Genomic DNA, 13947 nt, shown 5'->3' with positions numbered 1-13947 from the left:
CCAGGTGAGACCTGACAGCTCACAGCCTGGAGCTGCTTCCGATTCTGTGTCTCCCTCTCTCCCTGCCCCTCCCCGGCTCATGCTCTGTCTCCCTCTCTCTCTCTTTTGAACATTAAAACATTAAATAAACGTTTAAAAAGTTAAAAAAAATAAGTCAGTATTACGCATATTGGGGTAAGAAGACAAGCATTAGCCCCCTGCGAAAGGCCCCTTATCAAGACTGAGTCTCCCGGTCCGGGCTCTCTGAGGCTTTGATAACAGTGACTTGCGGCCGCTATAGCACATTAGTGTTTTTATCAGCAGCTTAAATAGCCAGATTTTATGTTGGAAAAATGGGGGGAAAGAAGAACATCAGTTCGTAAACAAGGAACTTGCAAAAATGTGCCTGTCTTTTGCAAAATAATAAATACCCAAATATAAGAGCATCTAACAGCACCTCTTTCTGTACTAATTCTGCGTTGTCATGGCAGCCTGGCCACAGCTGTGTCCTCCGCCGGGCTCGGCCCTGCTTCTGACGGGTGCACCGCGGGCGCCTGGCGCTCCCAAATCTTACCCCCACAGGCGACGCCTTTAGGAATAAAACCTATCCAGCTGTAGAGTTCTGGGACTCACTGGAAATGGGCCAAATATGTCTTATTTTAAAATGAGAGGGGCGCCTGGGTGGCTTAGTCGGTTNTCCAGCTCTGCGTTTTAGCTCAGGTCACGATCTCACGGTTCATGAGATCAAGCCCCGTGCAGGGCTCTGGGCTCAGGTCCCAGAGCCTGCTTGGGATTCTCTCTCTCCTTCTCTCTCTGCTCCCCTCTTTCTTAATAAACAAGCTTTTTTTTAAAAAAAAAATAAAACTTTAAAAATAACCCCCCCAAAGAAAATAATAGATTTTTTTTTCTAATTAGGGAGAAATTGTCAATTCCTATTTCAAAGGTAAGAACCATGAGAAACGTTCCCGCCACACATACCCAGCCTCCGTTTCGCCTGATCCATTCTCCTGTGTGCTGCATGATGAACTCGGCCACAAAGTAGGAAATCTTAACCGTATCCACGTCGGGGGCAACTCGCTCCTGGAGAATCTTCTTGATGAGAATGCCCTCGAACGCAAATATGGTCACAATCCTTCCCCAGTTAATGACGCCGTCTTCAAATTCCTTCTCCATCACTTGGTGGAATACTGTCCTGGCGGCATCTACCGACGCCACGTTGAACCTGTCCAGACACGGCTGCAGCTTCTTCTCGACCTCCCCCTGGACGGAGAAGGCCATGTCCTGGAGCAGCTCGGAGGCTCGGCTCGGCGAGGCCCCGGGCTGGGTCACCTGCAGGACGTGCTTCATGTAGTCCTGGGCCAGCATGAGAACGTACCCAAAGTCGCCGTCCGCCATCCTCCGCCCGCCGCCCAGCCCCGTCTGGAGTCTGGTCCCCGGGCAGCAGCCGGGTGATGGCAGGCAGAGCCCCGCGGCCCCCACACCGTGTGACGCAGGGTGACGTGTGGAGCCAGGGAAGTTTCTGTCTGCATCACGGGGCAGATCCTTCCCCCCAGTCGCTCTCGGCCTGGGCTGCGTGTGAAAGAGAAAGTGGACGGCGTGAAAGGGGGAAATGCCTCGGGAGCCGACTTCCTCAAACCGTGAGTGCTGGACCCAGGCTCCGATGTCTTCGACGGGAGCCCCGCGCGGCGGGCGGGCAGTCCGTGGGGCGGCCCCTGCGGAAGTGCGGCAGTTCCTCCAGAAGTTACGTGTGGGGCTACCAGACGGCCCGGCAAGCCCGCTGTGAAGCGCACCCCCAGGGCCGGAAACAGGAACTCCGCCCTTGCACGCGAACCTCACGGCAGCAGTGTTGACAGCGGCCCGGTCGATTCTGCAGTGTGAACGGCCATCGCCGGGTAAGCAGATACATCGTGCAAACTTATGCAGCCGTGGAGAAGGAAGGAAGTGCTGAGACAGCCCCCAGGGGGCCGGGGCAGGGACCCACGGGGGGCGGTCTCTGCGGGGGAGGGGTCCCCTGATTCCCTTCAGTGTGGGCGCCCAGAGCGGGCAACACGGACGCACAGAGCAGACTGGTGGATGCGGGGGGCAAAGCGGGTCGGAGCTACTCCTTCCTAGGAAGACGGTGATGTTGTGATTAAGTGTCTGGGAGCTACGGGGTGGCCGCACAGCACCGTCAGTGAGCACTGGTCACGGCTCACTGTCCACTTGGAAGGGGGTCATTTCACATTACGTGAGTGCCACCTGCCAGGAAGTGTCCAGCGTGGCCACCCAGCCGCGGCCCTGGCCAGTGACCATTTGCGGGGGAGCTCAGCCAACAGTCTGGGAAGCGGACAGGACGGGCCTGTGGGGCGGGCTCGGGTGGCTCGCCCTCGCGCCTGGAGACTGGAGCCGGTGACGTGGGCGGGGCGGCCCCTCGTCAGCCTGCACCCCTGTCCCGCTCACACCAGCAGCCTGGACCCCGTTCTGAAATCGGGTGGATTATCCCACGTCTGACTCAGAAACCGCAGGACCAGACGGGGCTCCAGACCTATGTGTGCGCAGGTCCCTGGCTCCCGGCCGCCTCCCCCCTTGCCCACCTCGGGCCCTGCATCCGTGCGACAGGACGGGAAGGGACAGCACGGGGCGGGCGGGCTGGCCTCGGGCGGGGGTCGGACGAGGCAGGAAGCCCGGTCGGTTGCCCTGGCCTGTGTGAACGCGGCCCCATCCCTCTCCCTGCACCTGCACGGATGGGATGCGCCTCCCGCAGGGACGGAGCTGAGTAAGGGCGCCATGTGATGTGACGGACACCTCTGTCACCGCCTGGAGCTCAGGGGGTGGCTGGGGACACGGGCCCGACATGGCCTAGCGTCTGCGAGAGAAGTGTCGGGGACCGAGGGTGGATTTCGTGTCTCCTCACCAGAGCACACGGCGGTTCAGGTGTTTGGGGGTCACCCCGTCCCCAGCCGGCCGTGATGCCAGCAGCGGGAGCCCCCGGAGGAGAAAGAGACGAGAGCGCGGGCAACACGGGTCCCTGGGGAAGCTGTGTTCACTCTGCACCCACATGTGCAGTGACCGCGAGCCTGTCGGCCGGTGTCCACAAATCACTACAAACGGGGGAAACTCATGCTGACTTGTGCGTGAACATCACACGCCCCGGTCCTGGAGTCCCGGGGAGACAGGGGGCCCTCACGGAGCAGAGGAGCGTGTCTGGGGAACGCCCTCCCCTGCCCTCATGGCCGCATTCTCTCACCCACGGGAGCACGAAGCTGAGAGCGGTTCTCTCCTCCGAATGTCGCTGGGCGTCACGAGGAGCAGTGGAGGCGTGAGGGCTGGGGTCCTGACGCCCCCGAGGTCGTGAGTGCTTCTGGGAAAATGGCATAAGCACGTGCTTAAAGAGCTGCCGTTGGGCATTCCAAGGTCAGGGTTCACGCCGGCGCCCCACCTGCACCGCGGGAAGGCGGCGAATGAATGACGTGCGTCTATACTGCCCCCGGGGCCAGCCGGCTTCAGGCTCCAACTTCCTGATCTGCATCCGCAAAGGCGCTGCTGCTGTAAAAACTCCTGCTTTACGTTATTTCAGGTAATCGCTTCTCAAGAACGTGTGGGCGCGAGAAAGACAGAGTGTTTACCAAAGAGAATGATTTCCTGTTGTGGGAAGCGCAGAGGGACCGAGGGGCCACGGACCAGGTGCCAGCACGGAAGGAGGCCCTCCCACCGCCCCTGCCGCGGGGTGTGCACTCACCAGGGCCCGGCGATCAGTCCCCTGAGCCGCTCTGCCCGCACGTGGGACCTTGTACGAAATCAGGGGTCCGCTCCGAGCACCCTGAGGGTCGACCAGAATGAGTGGGGTCCAGTCATCCCAGAAGCACCCGTGCACCATGTTAGGGGTTTGACACCAAGCCCTCTGCCCGTAGGGAGTTTCGGTGCAGGGAAAGCATGCGACGTTGGAGGCCACGGAAGGAGGAAATAATCAGTGGAAGCCCCTTCCTGGAGCCCGCCCGAAGGCCACGAGCCAGGTCTGTGGACGCTCAACAGGGATGAGGTTCTGGAAAGGCACCTGCATCCCGCGGATCTGCTGTGGGCCCAGGGGCGGATGGACGGCGGGAAATGCTTTCCTAACTCCGTCCACTCACACAAGCGCCCGTGGCCCGGCCACGGCCTTCTCTGCACACATCTCGTCCAGACGCTTCCACGGAGGAGGCGCGGAGCTTGGCCCCGGCTGAGTGGAGGCCAGAGTTTGAGAACAAGGGTCAGAAGAGTGTGAGACACCTGAACCACCAGCCACATCCCCCGTCTGTAAAGCGCGAGGCCGCGAGGCCGCGACTGTTGCCGCCTTCCTGTATGTGAAGTGCCTCCTCCCTCTGCCGCGTTTGCCGAAATCGCCGCGTCTCTACGTTCCAGGTTCCAGCCTCTCTCGATTCCACCAAACCAGAGCGCAGATCTCGGTGGCCCGAAACGGCGTGATCCCTCGCGGGTGTGGGATCCGGGCCGGCGGCAGGCTCAGGGTTCTTCCGCGTGATCGCTCCAGCAGGCGAGCTCAGGTGGCTCACACTTGTCACGTGGCGGCTCAGGGGCCCAAGAGCAGGTGCTCCGGCGACGCACGCGGGACACGACGAGCCATCTGTCACGGAGCCGAGAGCTCAGAGGCACCACTGCTGTCCTGCGCGGTTGGTAGTCACGGGCCGTGCCGATTCAAGGAGAGGAAACCCAGGCCACTTTTATTGCTAAGACGGGCGTCAGGGAACGTGTGGGAGGTTCTAGAGCCGGCGCAAGGGGTGCACGTGCAAATCACGGACGTCCACGGTCCCCCGACGAGTCGGTGTGGTCCTCCCACCGGCCCGGCAGAGAGGAAACCGATCGGAGCCGTCCCGGCCACCCCGCCCGGGCCCACTCCCACCAGGCAGCCGCGGGGCCGCGAACCCCTGGGCCAGAACCCCCTGGGGACACGGTGGCCTGGATCTCACGCCTCCAGTGTGTCCTCAGTCCCCTCGGGCCCGGGGGGGGTCGACGGGGGACAGGAAGGAAGAGCCCCGAGGTTATCCCGGCTGGCGGGTGGCCAGGGGAACCCAAGCTCCAGGACAAGGAACGCGGTGAGGGACCTCAGCCACAGGCTGCTGAGGTCAACTTCGCTTTTCCCCAAAGGCGGAACTTGTGGGGGAACCTGCTGGGGTTTTCGATGCTCGGGGAGCCCCCGGCCCTGGCTGACCCTGCCTCCCCGGAGCGAGTCAAGCTGCTTCCCCCTCCCAAGGCCGTGGCAGAAAAAGACTCCCCGGAGAGCACTGGCCTCCGACAGTGACGCGACCGGGACGCAGAGGGCAGCGGCGTGTGCACCGCAGGACCCCGCGGGCCCCGCCATCCGCTGCGGTCTGCGGGGGCCACGCCTCAGCCATCAGGCAACGGAGGGCAGTCTGCTCCCAGGCCGGAAAAGCCATTGTCCCAATGTGACGAGGCCCCTGGCGGGAGCGTGGTTTCCATCCAAGGAGGCTAATTTCTAGGAAATGCTATGAGCGAAATAAGCAGGTGGGACTCCCCCCAAGTCTCCCGCTGCATTTGGGACTGAGGCTCCAGTGCGCGTGGGAAGGGAGGGAGCTGGGAGGCACAGAGGGCGGGAGAGAGGCGTCCACAGACGTGGCTCCTGGGGTTGGATTTTTAACTACGGTTGTAGAGGCCACAAGGGGATGGAGGAGGAAAGGGAGGGGGAAACGCGGGGGGGTGTCAAAATCATGAATGGTCCCACAGAAGACGGGGTGACTGTGTGCGACCTGGAACGCTGTGCTAGTGTGTCCTTTGCACCGGTGCCGTCCAGGTGCTCTCGAGCTGGTCACACCTGTGCATCCAGGTGCGTGCTCGGATCGGCCACACCTGTATGTCCAGGTGCACGCTGGGACCAGTCAGACTTGTGTGTCCAGGTGCACGCTCAGACCAGTGACACCTATGCATCCAGGTGCTTGGCTGGACCAGTCAGACCTGTGCGTTCAGGTGCGTGCTCGGACAGCCTCTCCTTCCCTGTCTGTGTCTTACTTGGACGCCTATCGCCCATTCTGCGCACAAGCTCAGGGTCCTGCAAGGGGTTCCCGCAGCCTAACCAGAGGAGCCCAAACTCCTAAAATGGACCCGTGCTCTGGCCTGACCTCCCTGGCCAAGCTGACTGCACTCCACTGCAGTCCCCACTTCCACTCTGGGGCGCTGTCCGGCTCTGTGCCTGTCCCCGCATCCCCACCCTCAGGGTCCCTGAAGCCTTCCCCACGCCCGAGCCAGGGAAAACCTCCACGTGCACGTCCCCACCGACCCAGGTACCACGTGCAGACGTCTCTCACGTCTCGTACGGCAGCTACCGGACCTTCGGGACTCCAGGCAGGCAGCTCGCCCAGGAAAAGGGGTGCCCGCTCCCCGGAGGGCTTGCAGAGGGCACACCAGAGATGCCGACGGCGCTCTGTTCCTGCCACTGCCGGCCTCGCTGAGGACTTTCCCAGCGGCCACACTCACGCTGATGTCACGGCTGAAGCTGCATCGGTTCTTGTGCCAAGTTTCCCCGAGCAAAGCGGAAGCCGTTTTCTTCTTTCCCCAAATGTCATCGTGAAATACAAGAGGCAGGACCGTCAGGTGATTTTGGCAGACGGCCTTGGACTTTCCCTGCCTGGGACGGAAACAGCGGATCTAAAACAGAAATGAAGGAAGCAGAAGTGTGTCCAGTGACAGGAGGTGAAACCGGGCCGTCCGAGAGCAGCGACCTGTGCAGAGCAAGGACTCAGAGCACCCAAGCCGCTGCCTTGGCCGACGGCTCCCTGAGCTCGCTGAGCACCCGCCACGGGCCGGCCCCGCGCTGTGTCCCGGGGCGCGTGCCGTCAGCACGGTGCTCACCGCGTGAGGGCGCAGAGCGTTAAGGGGCTGGCACAACACGACCTGAACTTCAGCGGGGGCTGGGGGCCCCGAGAGAAGGCCGGTGTTGGAGCTGGCTCGCGGGGACGCATCCACGGCCACCAGGCCGAGCGGGAGTACGGACGTGCGTCCTGACCCAGCCCAACCGCAGACGCAAACCCACGCCGAGCAGACGCGGATCCGAGGCCACTGCTGCTCGCAGAGCTTGGAATGGGCCGAAAAGGAAGGGCAATCTTGGGAGCTTTTTTTTTTAACTTTTAAAAATGTTTTTATTTATTTTTAAGAGAAAGACAGAGTATGAGCAGGGGAGGGTCAGAGAGAGAGGGAGTCACAGACTGAAACAGGCTCCAGGCTCTGAGCTGTCAGCACAGAGCCCGACGCGGGGCTTGAACCCCCGAACCGTGAGATCGTGACCTGAGCTGAAGTTGACACTTCGACTGAGCCGCCCAGACGCCCCTGAACCCTGGGAGGCTTACGCAGGAGAGAGTCATGGTCGGATCTGTGCTCTAGAAAGTACTCCCTCCGCAGGGCTGACCACCGAGGAGACAGGAAAGCAGAGACTGTTACCAGTGGTATTAAGGCAGGATTTCCAGATGTAAAGATGTACCCACTTAAGTGTGCACTGAGTTCCCACGAGGGTCAGCATCCCGTCAGCACAGGAAGCGTTTCGACCACCGCACAACATCTCTTCGTGCCCTTTGTGCTCAGTTCCGACACCCCCCACCCAGGCACAGGCCACCACTGCTCTGCTGGACGTCACCGGGGCTCCTTGTCCCTAAAATCCCACAAACAGGACATCAGCAGCGCACACGCCTGGGTTCTTGCGCTCAGCTGAAGGGCTTTGAGAGCCGTGCACGTGGCTGAGAAAACATAGTTTGTTCCTTTTCATTTCTGAGCAGTAGGTTCCGTCGTGTGGATCTACCTCGAGGGTCTCTCCGTCCCCCGCCGGGGGTCTGGGCCGTCAGGAGCAAGGCTCCTACGCACTGCTGCATGCAGACTCTCCCAGGGAAACATCGAGCGGTGGGGCCGCGGGGCCGCGCGGTGAGCGGCTCGTCCTGGCTTCGGGGTTCTGTAACAAGCTCAGCTTCATCAGAAACTGCCACAGCGGGGGCGCCTGGGTGGCTTAGTCGGTTGAGCGTCCGACTTTCACTCAAGTCATGATCTCGCGGTTCGTGGGTTCGAGCCCCGCGTCGGGCTCTGTGCTGACTGCCAGCTCGGAGCCTGGAGCCTGTTTCAGTCTGTGACTCCCTCTCTCTCTGACCCTCCCCTGCTCACGCTGTCTCTCTCTCTCTCTCTTAGAAATTAAAAAAAAAAAATTAAAAAAAAACAAAAAAGAAACTGCCATGGCGTGTTCCCGAGTGACTGCGCCCCCTCTGCGCCAGCACCACCACACACGGGGCCCGGCCGCCCTCCTCGCCGCCATGTGTGGGGTCCGTCCTTCTAAGGTTAACCTTCCGGCAGGTCTGGAGTGACGTCTCATGGTGACTTTAACATGTTTTGTGTGTTTGCTACCGTTTCTCTATCTTCTTTATGGGAAGCATCTGCTCAAAGCATACGTCCATCTCCTAAAAACTCAAATCGTTCTTTTTACTGAGTTTGGCAGTTCTTTACAGGTTCTGGATCCTAGCCGCGGCGGCCGAGGTAACGTCAGGCACAGGCGATGCGGCCCGAGCCAGGACCACACAGTGACGGACGAGGAGCAGAGTCAGGAGACCCCGAGCGGCAGACGTGCGGGTTTGGTGGGGGACAGCGGCCGCAGGCGTGGTCTGCAGCGGCCTCGGGGAAAGAGAAGAGGGTGAGTGTGCCCCCGCCGGAGCCCCAGAGAGCCGGTGAGGCTGAGCTGGGCCGGGAAGCCGCAGCGGCCGTCCCAGCTCTGGCTGCAGGGATGCTGCCGCATAAGAAACTCCCCCGGCCCCTGCGCAGGGCTCGGATGGGTGCGCAGCTCCGGTGACTCCCGTCCTTGGGGGCGAGTGGCCCGTGTGCCTCTCCTCCTGGTGAAGTCTGACGCACGAAGGCGTGAGCCCAACACGGAAACCGGCTTCAAGCCTCCACGTGAGCCGTGTCTATGAACACTTGGCCTGGACGACGCGAATCTCACGGCCCCTCCTGCGGCGGGAGGGGGCTGAGTATTTGCCAATTAATCCAACCCTTATGGCCGCTGCCAAAGGAGGTCCCTCCCTGGGTCAAGAAAAGGTAGATCTTCACTGACCTGGTTCTATAGGAGCCTGTATTGTTTTGTCCTCCAGCACTTCCCTTTTTTTCTGAGAAATTTCCCACTCAGCAGCCCGATCACATGGGCCCGCTTGGAAGTTCATGGTCGGCTGCAAACCCTCCAAACCTGACTGGGGGGGGGGCGGGCAGGCACGTGACCTAAGCACAACCAGAGCCGCCCCCCCACCCGAGGCTTGAAGTTTTGAAACGCAGTGCAGACGACACTGACCCCCCAGCGCCCAGGCTCTGGTGACAGGGCCACACGCACTGTGTCACTTTGGAAAGGAAGTCGGCCAGCACAAGCGGGACCCACGGGTGGCAGGGACAGAGGGTCCTCGTTGGTCCAGAGGTTTTGAATAAATTCTTGATCCAGAGGTTTTGCGGTAAATTCTTCTTTTTGTCAAAGTTAGAACGGTTGTTTCTTATTAACGGGCTTCAAACCGATACGTCTCCCCCACATGACGCCATCAGAACTCAGGCTCTGGTGCTGCCAGAACATTCTTGAAAGAAGTCAGCATACGAGTTTCCTGAGATGCAGTGAGCCTCGTTATTTGTCCCTGCCCGGCGTGGGATGGTCACCTCCGGACCTCCGCTCTCCTGGGCCCACACAGGCCCACACCTCGCAGGGGCACAGCCCTCGTGCTGTGGGGGGGCCGTCTGGCCGCCCCCGCATGTAGGCTCTGCCCCAAACAGCAGAGCCGCTGGGTGCTCCCTCCCTGCTTGTCCCACACGGCCCTGGCGGTCACGCACACAGTGTCCTAGACGGGCTCGCCCGTTCCTCACCCGGATCCCTCCGGTCTGCAAGATGTGCTCGTGGGAATTCTCCTCATCTTAAGAAAACAAGAGAAGGAAAACCCGCCTCCCTGACCCCCACCTGCCTGCAGCCACTACCACACGTTCCTTCTCCTGCATAGAATTTTCTCTACTTTTGTCCCACTTCTTCCCATCCCGCTTACCCGTGGCCACTCCGATTAGCACGTTACCCTCAGCTTCCACCACAGCAGTCCTCGTCAAGGCATGACCTCTGGCCAGTGGGGGTGGGGGTGTCAGAGAAACTTCTGGAATCTACCTCTCTGACTCCTCCCAATGCAGATACAGCAGGTACACGGTGGTGTGGTCTGATCTAGAACGCGTGGAGCTCCGGGCCTGACCTAGAGCACGCGGGGAACGCGCGGAGCTCCGGGCCATCTTCTTCCCACCGGTGTGCATCTCCCACGTGCTTCCCCTGAACCGGACTCACAGGCCCACCTGCCTGCTGGGCCTCTCCACCCACGTGGCGAATGGGGACCTCAGATTTCGTGTGTCCAGACCAAACTTCTGATTTCCTGCGTGTCCCCACCCCGCTGCCCCCCCACAGTGTCCCCGTCTCAGGAAATGGCATCACATCCACCGAGCCCAGAGCCTGGGACCGCGCCTGTCTGTTCCACGGGCACCCGAGGGTGCATCCTGACCACGTGCCTCCAAGACGAGTGCCGCCCAGGGAGCCGAGGCCCCTCCCACCCCCGTCATGTCCTGCGGAAAGAAGTAGCGGTCCCCACGGGCTTCTCAGGACCCCCAGCGTCCTCCGCTCCGTCTGCCCACACCCGACTGGCCACGGCCCCCCAGCCACACACCGTGCAGGCCACCTTACTCCCTCGCGGGCGCTCAGCCGGGGGGAGCAGGGGTGGGGGGTCCCCGGGAGAGTCCCGGGTCCGGGGAAACCTCACAGCTGCCACGGCGCGGAAGCGGCGCCTCTCCCGAGAGCGAACCTCCGCCGTGGTGCCTCGTCCCGGCCCGTCAGGCGCCACGCCATCAGGCCTGGGCCCAGAGACAGATTTACACTGGAACCGGCTTTTAGCAAGGTTTAGGTGCAGACGGGCCCCCTGACGTGTGTGTGTGTGTGTGTGTGTGTGTGTGTGTGTGTGTGTGCGCGCGCGCGCGTGCGCACTGGCACGGCACCCAGAGGGCCCCGTCGTGAGCACCTGCGCAGCTCACCGCACCGACCGCGTTCGCTCCGCCGTGCGAGCGTCCCCACTGCCGCTGCCGGGACGTTCCCGTCGTCCCGTGGAACGAGGATCGCCACCGCCACCTGCGCCCCGGCAGCCACCGCGCTCCCGTCTGTCCCGTGAGCGGGGCGCGGACACGCCTCACGGCCGCGGGGCTGCGGCTCAGTGCGCGGGGCGTAACGCCCCCAGGGCCCCTCCGCGCTGCCTCCTGCGTCACCGTTTCCTTCCCTTTTAAGGCTGAACGATATTTCGTCGTGTGTGCAGACCACACCTTGTTGACCCCCCGACTTCTCAGCGGACGTGACCTTTCGTCCGCCTGCTGGCTGTAGCGAGTGCCGCGGGTGTGGACGTGGGCGTGCAAGTACCCGTTGGGTCCCTGCTCGCACTCTTTTGGATCCACACCCGTGAGCGGGGCCGCCGGGCCGCAGCCGCCCGACGCCGTGAGGACCGTGCCGGCTGCAGGGGACGCCGTTCGGGGAGCAGAGCGGGGGGTGGGCGGGAGTGGTGTCTCTTTCCTGAGAAAGTGCCTGAAGATGTGCTTTAGTTTGTGATTCCGCCCCCTCCGTTCACACACACGCAGGTAACACGCCTGTGCTCTCACACGTGCACACACATCACACTTAATGCACGCTCACATACACATATACATGCACACACACTGTGCTCACACACACATGCACTTACACATCACACACTCACGCACACGCACTTATCCATGCACACTCCTGTGCTCTCGCACACACCCACACACTCACATCACACACGTGCTCACACATCATACACACAGACATGCGCTTATACATACATACATCACACTCACACACGCGCGCACACACGCAGCCACTGTAAATGTTCTAGAGCCTGACTGAACCGACTGTAATATGAAAATGCCCGTGACCAGCATGTCGCAACCTCACAAGCAAGCTGTTGTGTGCAACACCTGCTGATGCTGCCACTGGGGACCCAAGGGGACCTGAGGCACAAGCCAGGTTGTGAGGACACTCTGGGATGGAAGTGTGGACAGTGTCTGGATTCTGCCAACTTCTCTGTGACCCCACTCAGCTCAATCCCTGTGAGCCCACTGTCCTTGACCCTGTGACCCCACCATCAAGGCCGGCGTGCCCGCGAGGCGACTGGGGCTCAGGCTGGATGTACCCGCCAGGCGGCCGGGGTTTCCTGCGGGACGACGTGGCCGGGGCTGGCTGGGCCGGCCCGGCCCGGCCCCGGGAAAGCGTCCTCACTTACCCCGCACATTCTGGCGCTGCACCCCCCTCCCCCGCCAGCCCTGAGGACGCTGTCCCCACGGCAGGAACGGACAAGACTCCCTCCCATCAGGCCCTTCATGCCCAAAGGCTTCAGGAACCTGTGTCCCTCACTCCCCACGGGCCCTGGCCTGGAAGTCACCATGGTGTCAGCGTGACCGGATCTGTGACAGGGGCCGGATGTCTGCCCCTCACGGAGCCACCATCTTTGCGGTGCGTCCTCCCCAGGCCAGGACCGGCCTCTGCTGCCAGTGGGGACACGGCCCGGCAGAGAGAGGGCCCCAGGAGGCCGTCACCACGACCCCGTCTCCCAGGGAAGCACAGGTGCTTCTCCGCAGGAGGGCCTGTCACCACCAGGAAGCCCCCTGTGGACTTGAGCGGCTCCCCTGCACTCTCTCCGCCACCCCCTCCCCCCAACAGCCCGTGCTGCTCGCGCTCTGGGTCCTCACCCCCCGGAGGGAACGGTGGACCCTGATGCTTCGCAGCCTGGACGCCAGGCCAGGCACCAGCTCGGGCTTCCTAGGCCCATTTTCCTCTCTGGGCCTCAGTCTTTCCTCCTGGAACCCCCCTCCCCAAATGGACCAGAACATTTCCAGATTTCCTCCCCGCTCCCTAAATTCTTTGATCCTTACCTTAGATGTTTTTTAAGTTTATTTATTTTGAAAGAGACAGAGAGACCAAGCAGGGACAGAGAGACGGGGTGAGAGAATCCCAAGCCAGTTGCACGGGGTCAGCACAGAGCCCAACGTGGGGCTCAGTCCCACGAGCCGTGAGATCATGACCTGAGGCGGACACTTAGCTGGCAGCCCCTTCACCTCAGATTTCGATGAGGGGTTATTAGTCTCCTACGATTAACGAGAACTGCTTCTACTTTAGCAAAGGACACTGGGTTCGGAGGTGGGCCGAGATGAGCACCCCGTCAGACGCCTGGGATGATCGGGGGCACCCGGGGGCCCCGTCTTGCAGGCGTTAGGATTCTCAGCTACACACGTTTTGTTAGCAACAGAAGGTCGGTTGAATGGCAGTGTCTTCTGACCTCTTTCTAATCGTCCTAATGAAGGTGACTTCCAAAGGAAACCCCCTCCTCTGTCACCCCCGGCCCCACCTCCCTGTCTGCCGCAGATGGCTTCTAACACTGCTCCAGCATTAGAAAAGTTCAGGGGAGGGGGGTTTCCAGAACTTTCTCTTCCCACTTCCCATTTCTCAAGTCATTTGAACTATCACATATGTAAAGAAAAATGTCACGGGCGGGGAAAACGCAAGCTCTTGGGGCCTGGAGGCAGGGAAGCTCCTTCCCCACAGCTGAGCCCCCCTTGGAACTTGGTCCAGGGATCGAGGGGCTGGTGGTCACATGTGCATCCCCATGTCATTATGGGGACCGTGCCCGGGGCACCGAGGCAGCACCAGGGCTCAGGGAAGCGGTCTGGGGGCTCCGTGGCCTGTGCCGTCTCCTCACAGCTGGAGAGCTGCCTGCTGGCACAGGGTCACCTGCTCAGGGAACTTGGGGCCACCGGGGCGGACCCAGGAAGGGCCCCCTAGGGGAGATGCCTGCACCCCTTTTCCCACGAGCAGAGGGGCTGGCAGGATACAGGGACTCAGAACCCCAAACAGAGGGGGCCCGTCCCAGGCGCGCACCCTCTCCGGCCCCGGCCCCT

The 13947-nt window shown here is 61.5% G+C and overlaps 1 protein-coding gene across 1 annotated transcript in view; it reads right to left on the bottom strand.

Annotated features, from left to right (window-relative positions):
- Positions 1 to 1647, bottom strand: part of BCL2A1 (BCL2 related protein A1) — a 7462-nt gene extending 5815 nt beyond the window's left edge. Inside the window, exon 1 of the mRNA XM_077774310.1 lies at positions 958 to 1647. Within this exon, the coding sequence (XP_077630436.1) occupies positions 958 to 1374 (417 nt within the window). The 5' untranslated portion in view covers positions 1375 to 1647. The remainder of the gene's footprint in view (positions 1 to 957) is intronic.
- Between the last annotated feature and the right edge of the window lie 12300 nt (positions 1648 to 13947).

Source organism: Crocuta crocuta, unplaced genomic scaffold, assembly GCF_008692635.1.
Source record: "Crocuta crocuta isolate KB4526 unplaced genomic scaffold, BGI_CrCroc_1.0 scaffold7, whole genome shotgun sequence".
Lineage (NCBI taxonomy): Eukaryota > Metazoa > Chordata > Mammalia > Carnivora > Hyaenidae > Crocuta > Crocuta crocuta.
Note: the sequence above shows the minus strand (reverse complement) of the source record. Positions and strands in the feature narration are given on the sequence as shown.